General features: G+C 35.6%; 2 protein-coding genes across 2 annotated transcripts; one reads left to right on the top strand and one right to left on the bottom strand.

The window, feature by feature from the left end:
- Window positions 1-422: 422 nt before the first annotated feature.
- Window positions 423-3,813, top strand: LOC114721886 (uncharacterized). The gene is made up of 5 exons (XM_028907779.1): window positions 423-584; window positions 676-743; window positions 2,231-2,334; window positions 3,207-3,261; window positions 3,344-3,813. The coding sequence occupies exons 1-5, from the start codon at window positions 489-491 to the stop codon at window positions 3,471-3,473; spliced, it is 453 nt and encodes a 150-aa protein (XP_028763612.1). The 5' UTR covers window positions 423-488; the 3' UTR covers window positions 3,474-3,813.
- Window positions 3,814-6,865: 3,052 nt separating this feature from the next.
- On the bottom strand, window positions 6,866-7,483 carry LOC114721914 (basic leucine zipper 43). Its single transcript, XM_028907808.1, has one exon. It carries the CDS (start codon window positions 7,481-7,483, stop codon window positions 6,866-6,868), a length of 618 nt encoding a protein of 205 aa, XP_028763641.1.
- Window positions 7,484-7,767: the final 284 nt, after the last annotated feature.

The raw sequence follows: 7,767 nt of genomic DNA, 5'->3' as shown, positions 1-7,767 counted from the left end.
TAAAAAGGGAAGGATGGAGTATTATTTTGATCATGGGCTTCCATAATTTTTATTTTATTATTAATCAATATATCTTTTGACGTTTTTATTTTCTAACATCTTGTCTCCAATAATAAAAGCACCAAATCTATTTTTTTCCTTACAATGGCCAACGAGACTGTGAGTGGCAGGGCGTAACAAATCTAACTTGTTTCTTTTGGCTGGCTGCAATTGCAAGGGAGAATTATATTAAAAATAATAATAATAAACAAAAATAATAACTTAAGAGGGATGATGAGCTTGAAATTCTATGAAGATCTTATTTTTACGAAACAAAGTAAAATAGGATGGGATGGCGATTTAAGGGAAGGCGTAATCTATAATCAATCATTAGCAAGATTAGCAAGAGTGTGAAATTCGTTTATTTTGCCGCAAAGCCAAAGCGTAAAGACAGACAACCAACGCAGCATCATTTGGTTTGTTCTTTCTGAAATTCAGCCATCTTGGAAATGGCGACGCTGCCTTCTCCTCCTCCCTCGGCCTCCAATTCCGCTAACTCCGCCGCTCACTCCCCTTCTCTCTCCACCGCCCCTTCTACCAACCAGGTCACTCCCTTGCATGCTTCTTCTTCCCTCATGCACGCTTCGGTTTGCTCTTTTTGCTAATTATTTGAAGGGTTTCGCTTATTTTTACTAGGCCGAAATTGCTGAGAGCAACGGGGTTTTCCATGGCGACGAAAAGCCCGATTTAGCTGATGGTCTCAAGTAATTTTCTTTCTTCTTAAATTCTATATCCGTCTCTTTCTTCCCTTTTATTTCCCCTGATTAAGCTTTTTTTTTTTTTTGGCTTCGTATGTGGTTATTTTGCTCCGCGATCTTGAACTAAATTGGATTTATTTTATTTAAGTTCATTTGAAGTGGCGGGAGTTTGAAAAATTCCAAGTATGTCCTACATAGTTCTCCTTGGACGACCATATTCTTTTACTATGAAGGGAAAGTGAGCTGTTCTTTCCTGTATGCTGAAAATTCTCTTCCAACTGCAATTTTTTGGAGACACTGAAAATATCGAAATCCCGTTCTCAAACGTATTTTTGATTCAATATTTTCAAGTGGGTGATCAAGGAAGAAAAAGTATACATCTCCACACCTACATTGCATCCTCGCATCCTCGCATCCTCAATCAGTAAATGCGTCTGCCTTTTCATGTATGCTGTTGAACATTTGAACTAAAAGCAAAGTCCTGATATTCAGCTGTCGCTATTCAGAAAAACAACAAGAAATGCTAATAATTTTCTTCATGGATGCGACATAAAAAGTATGATAAAATACAGCCTTATTAATCTGACAGAAACGTTATGATGAGCTGGTGTTAATTTTTCACGTTGTTAGCTATGCATGACAGCTAGGAAAAGGTGACTATTGACTGACCTTCTTAGTTTTTGTGTTTTCGATGCGCGCAAGGAATAGATATCTGTCTGAAATGCAGCACCGCGACTGCAGAAGATTTTATTAACTGTCATAAGAAGACAAGACTAAGTCACAGTACCTGTGACAATAAACAGAGACAAAGTGAAAAATTAAATAGAAATGAATGAAAAAATAAGCACAAAAAAGTGGCATGGTTCAGATTATGCAAATGAGAATATTCATGGAACTTACCGGTCCTGCCTGGTTTTGTATCATGAAACTACTTATTCTTTTTCTTTGAAAAAAGAAAAAACAAAACCATTCAGGTTTGCTTTTGACCTTTGAGTGCCCCACAAAGAGATGTTTTCTGCTCCCGCGCTATTATCTTCCCTCACTTATATAATTTACTTCAATTCCTCTTTACTACTGGGATTGAGAAAACTAGTGTCATTTCAAATCTCACTGTACAGAATTAACTTTGTCATTAACTTTGTCAGGGGTATCTTTAAAGTGGATTAAAATTGTTTTTGGCTATCATATGGTTTTATTTTTAGTCAAAATAATATGGCCATACAAAATTCCCATCGTCCCTCCCCTTTCCCTTGTGATATATTCCATAAACAGGTGACTACCTTAATTTGCTTCTATTCTGAATCCATTCATCTACATTTTCTAGAATTTTTCCGTCACAAAAGAATCTAAGTTTACATCTAAAAATGCAATTATGATGTCTTGTATGATATGCACCTTGTATTTGTGTATGACGTATCTTTGGGCAAGGAATACATTTCTCCAAGTTCCTTGTCCAAATGAAGATAATTATTCTTGTGTTCTGCATTTTGTAGTGATCTGGATAGCACACACTACATTGAAAGGTTTAAAAAATATGAGGCTGATTACACCCGTCGCCTGATAGCCAAGTATTTCTCTGGAAAAACCCCAAATGGAGGTATGCAGCAATAGTTATTTGAACGGATACACAGATTTCCATCTTTCTGTAGACGTTGTCAAGTCAAATTTAAGGTGCCTGCTCTCACTGCTAGATTGTGAGTTTGTGACTGATATGATAGATTTCCTCGATTTCAGTAATAAGAACCATCGTGCAAATGCTGGTCACTATGTTGCCATAGTTCATATAATCTTTCTTTTGGGTTATGGTTTTCATTATTCTAACATTACTTTGTAACTAACGATGTGGCTGAAACAAAAGCGTTCATTGCCTAGTCTCCCGCAATTGGTTTTTGTGCTCTTGACCACTCTCTGTTTGGATCCTAACAACTGGTTCCGTCTATTCCACTCAGATTGGTAACCTTGAAATCTACAGTCCTACGTCTGATTTATGTGTTCTATCTTATGATCTGCAGTCAATTTTTGAAATATAGGAATTAGAATTAGCAGTTTAGGAAAACGCTTCTAGTGCCACTAATGTAGTATTGGACCAGTGAGATGATATGTTTTAAGATTGTGTGTAAATTGTAATGGCATGTGATATTGTGAGGAAAATAGAATATCTTATCATTTAGTTTCACAATGTTGGACTATTTTGGTTTTTTTTAATTCCTTTCGTGTACCTAGTTTAGAGCATGAAAACGTGAATGAGACATGATATGACCCGTCAAAGAACGCCTGAAAGCTTTTAACATTTTGTTGCCTCTTATATGTCCTGTATCTGTCAAAGTCCATGTTTCTTTAGAGAGACGCAGTCTGGCTGTGTTTACAGTAATGCCATGACACAAGTAAAAAGCAAGAACTGAACTTCATATTTTTCTTCTTTCTTAAGGTATACACTTGACACTTGACAGTAAATAAGACCTTTTGCAGGCAGCATATTTGATGAGCAAGTTACAATAGATGATGAAGTTATAAAGCCAAGCAGGTAAATCAAACTAAGAATGTGTGAATGACCAAAAATTTTGGACATTGTAGAAACTAATCTTTGCTAGGTCATCATTGTTCAGGTTGCCTTGTTTCCATTCATATGCGAACCCCATTGTAGGTTTTGAAGAGCAATGCAGCAATGGATCAACTCCTGCAGTAGAAACGCCTCCTAATATATCAAATGGGAAACACATTATGAAGAACAGTTGATCGCGCATTTGCATGTATAAACACCCGAGAGTATGGCTTCATTAAAATCCCAGAGCCGATGACAGAATGGTTATCAGGGATTTGATGAGACTGACTGACATGGTGCTATCTTGTGTAGAGGGTTCCTGATTCATACAATTCAATATACTGATAACAGAGCAGCGGAACTGCATTGAAATTATGATATGATGGGTTTGTTATGCTGTGTTAATCCATTTGCAAGTCATATGTAGTCTATTTTAGTGTATGAAGACCTGTAGAATTGCGGATCTCAATGCATATGGGCACAAATGAAATATTTTGATTGAAAGATTAGAACAACCAATCTCGGGGAATTGAATCAGGGCTTCTAAAAGTTACATCAGGAGCCAGCAGTGTGAAGGGATTGAAGGATCATTCTTTTCATTCTTTTTACCTTGTATTAAGGAATGGGAGAAGCTCGGTTTGGGGAAATGACAAGGAAGTTTGGCTTGTCTGTCAAAATATTGTTCACTTGCGAAAGATGTTAAAATGGATCCCTTGCTGCTTGGCAGAAGCGAGGCAGCAGAGGGCGCTAAGTGCTAGCTGCTATGTCTGCCTAGCGAATCATCACACGAATTATTTGGATTTGTTCTGAATAAATATTTTTTTTCAATTTTGATATTGTTTTTTATACTTTGAAACAAGCAAATATTTAACAAAACACCTGGAGAAAAAAAACTTACGTGTAGATCATCCATTAAATTTAGACGGTCTAAATATATGCTTTCATGATTCGGCAGAGGAATTGAGCCTTGGGTAGTTATTCTGGCATAGAAGTGTGATTAGTCAGGAATAAAAGGAGATGATATATATATATATTCTTCCTGTTCTTAGTATAGCACCTAATTAGAAAGTTGATCTTGGCTTTAAATATAAGATTTATTTCTCATATTTTTTTTTTTTTTCTAAATTACCCCTATTAAATGATTAAATACCACAAGAATACTTATTATTCATTAATAATATACATATATATATTTTATAAAGTGAATGGGTACTTATTACTTATTAATTCCACACATACATCAATTCTATCATTTTATATTTTTAATAAAATAATTTAAAACATTTTTAAAAAAAATATTTTCATATAAATACCCATTCAAGGTAATTGAATTTCTTACCTCCGAGGAATAGTATAATAATAAGCATACTATCTATTTTCTTTGTGGCCAGAAAACATAATCTTCTATTTATATTTTACCCAATCAAATAGAAAAAGTTCCTCCCCAAAGAAAAAAAAAATTAATTATTTTTTCTTATGAACAGGAAAATTAAAAACAAATAAAGAAACAGAAACAAAACACACCCTAATTTACACCCTCTCTCTCTAGCCAAAAAAAAAAATTAGTTCTACACATTTATCATTCCTTTTAAATCTATAAACTAGCACCTCATGATGATTAAAATAGAAGGGAGACGAGATTATTTTATTCTGTCCGGTTCTTTTTTTTTTTTTGGGTCAGTAAGCTGTTTGAGCGAATCTTGATACGAGCATTGAGGATGCGCTGGAAATAAGCTAGAAATACTGTTGGACCGGAGGAGGCGAGTTAACCGGACTCAATTTTTTTCAAATGTCAGTTTTTTTACAGAAGTTTTAACTGAGGGTATTTTGAAAAACATATGTCATATTTATGATTATTATCTACCTTAACTAATATCTTTAATTTAATCAAAATAGTTAAATAGATTCTATATTAAAAACCGGAAGAGTATATTTATATCTTCATATGAAAACGGAGATGGGAAGGGAGAATTCGAAAACGAAAGGAAGGAGGGGGGATGAAGGAATGGTTAAGGAAAAAGTTGGGATTACAAAGAACGAAAACTCTGGGAAGATCTTGAAAAATGGGCTGAGATCCTTACGTAATTCTTTCTTGCTTGTGATTTTTTTTTGGGGAGGGGGGGTGTTCTCTTCTCTTTCCTTTTTTTTTTTGGTCCAAGTTCTCTTCTCTTTCCTTTACAATGGCAAGAATCTAGCTTTCATTTTCCCAAAAAGAAATTATGAGAGAGCTCATCTGGAATGGTAGGAATTCCGTTTCAAACTGGGATCCAAAACTGGCTTGCTCATAATTTTTCTGTGGGTGGATCTTCGCATGATAAGTGTCTTAGTGTTGAATATATCGCGTAGGACAATAGTTACGTTAACATTTTTGACTAACAGTAATGGACATACTTTGTATTGCTATGTGATCCACTTATTTTAAAGAAAATACACAGCTAACCAAATTTTGCCGCCTTAATTTAATAACAATCATGTTTTAAGTAGCAAGAGGACAAAAATTAAGTGTAGCTATTTCATAGGTTTGTAAAGCACTCGTATTAACATTTTCTTCTCTCCTTTTTTTGTGATGATGAAGCTAATACTTGCAAATAGCACATTTTGTTGAGTAGAGTTTCCATGACTTTAGAAATGTTACTTGTATATAAGAATCCCAGAGCCAATGTCAAACAGTACTATTCTATCCGATCAAAACCTATTTTGTTGTGTAATTATTTAGGACCGGAGGAGCAGTATTAATTTGTTGTGTCATAATTAGGAGTCTTTAATAAAAAAGAAAATGGCAAAAAAAGAAGTTAGTATCAATTTATTATTATTATTTACAAATTTAATGTTGTCAATACCACATAAAGCGTTATTACCAAATCTGATTTGGGATTTATTAATTTTCAACATCTTTTCTTGTCATTTTTACTTAATGAAAATATTGAAATTAAGTACCTTGTAAAATAAATAGCATGAAAGGATTTTTTACAATTACATCTTCTCAGAATTATAATAAAGTATTCTTAAAGATTTTGTATACTTGCAAGATTTTTCCGAATAAAAAAAATGGGGGAAAGTTGAGCTTCGGATCCCCAGAGTTTCTGCCAATTCATGATTTGGTTCTTGCATTTTAAATTTGTATTAATTCAATTCCTCTGGTTTCAAAAAAAAAAAAAACTTTCCCCAAAAGAACGTTTCCTCGCAGACAGTTAAATATCCTCCTCTCCTCACCCCTCTCGCATGTCAACAAACGGCTAGAGTGCTTTTACTGCTCCCAGAAATCAACAGTTACTCATAAGATAATCGACACGATAATATTAACGAGTAGTTCTTAGAGACCTCGATATACACAACTGTCCTGAAACTTTGCTTAACATCTCAACTTTGGGCAGAGATGGTCATCGGTAATGCATATGATTGATCTACACTCCAAAGTCTAACGAGTTTATGCGCGAATGGATGAATAGAAATATATAACATACCTTACATTCAATAACTTGGATGCATCATATCGGAAGTTTCGCCTTATATCATCAAAGTTACTCAGTAGAAGTCAATGAAAAATTCAAGAACTTCTACTTCGCAGCCTGTTTAACTTGAGGCACTATGCTTCGGAACTAGCAACTGGTGGGGCAGAAGGCTCTGCAATGAGGGCACTGGGGATGTGATTAGCTTCATCATCACGAGGAAGAGGAACTAACAAGTCAGAGAGGGCCATCTGAAGTGTAGAAATTTTCTCTTTGAGCTGACCGTTCTGCTGGAGGATCTGCTGGTTACATTCCAACAAGTAAATGATCTTCTGGGAAAGTTGATGGTTCATGGTCTGAAGATGGTCCACTTGATACTGAAGGTTTTCTATCTGCTGCTTCTTCCTCATCCTGGACCTGCGAGCAGATTCTCTGTTGGAGAACATTCTTTTCTTCTTCCTCTCATCGGCAACAACCTTCCCTTCGCCAGAATTATTGATGTTGTTATTGTTGTTACTGTTAGATGAAGTGTTTGGAGAGGGCTTATGGTCTATAAACAGAATTGGGTTGTTGGGAAGGTGTAACTGAGAGTAATAAAATGGAATATAGTGTAAACCTTGACTATGACCTACGACGTAAGAACCTTCATGGCTTTCCCCAGCTTCCATGTTGAATAAGCTTGAGGTCAGTGTGGGTTTCTGAGCAGGACAAGGATTGTGAAAATGCTGTTGCTCTACGGTAGTATTCCCCTCCATATCATCAGATTTTCAGTCTTAGATGGATACGAGTGAATGAGAGAGAGAAGAGGGGGGGGGGGAGGATAAGAGCTTTAATGGAATTTTGCAGATGGGACGCTCATAGACATGGGAGCTTCCCATGTACTTAAGCATTTATGCATGGTGCCGTAGATCATTATGCTTGTGTATACTTGGATTGGAATGTTAAGAAACGGTAAAAGACAGATTGCTTAAATGGCCTTTGCTCTGCAGAATGGTCGGGGAATAATTGTGAGGCAAAAGTGATTTGATTGCTCAAGGCA

Source organism: Neltuma alba, unplaced genomic scaffold, assembly GCF_004799145.2.
Source record: "Neltuma alba isolate B1F8T4 unplaced genomic scaffold, ASM479914v2 tig00012074_pilon, whole genome shotgun sequence".
NCBI lineage: Eukaryota > Viridiplantae > Streptophyta > Magnoliopsida > Fabales > Fabaceae > Neltuma > Neltuma alba.
This window is presented reverse-complemented; position numbering and strand designations above follow the sequence as displayed.

Coding starts and splice junctions, on each gene's coding strand:
- LOC114721886 (XM_028907779.1), top strand. CDS start 489: ATGGCGACGCTGCCTTCTCCTCCTCCCTCGGCCTCCAATTCCGCTAAC. Junction 744..2,230: donor GATTTAGCTGATGGTCTCAA/GTAATTTTCTTT, acceptor TGCATTTTGTAG/TGATCTGGATAGCACACACT. Junction 2,335..3,206: donor TGGAAAAACCCCAAATGGAG/GTATGCAGCAAT, acceptor GACCTTTTGCAG/GCAGCATATTTGATGAGCAA.
- LOC114721914 (XM_028907808.1), bottom strand. CDS start 7,483: ATGGAGGGGAATACTACCGTAGAGCAACAGCATTTTCACAATCCTTGT.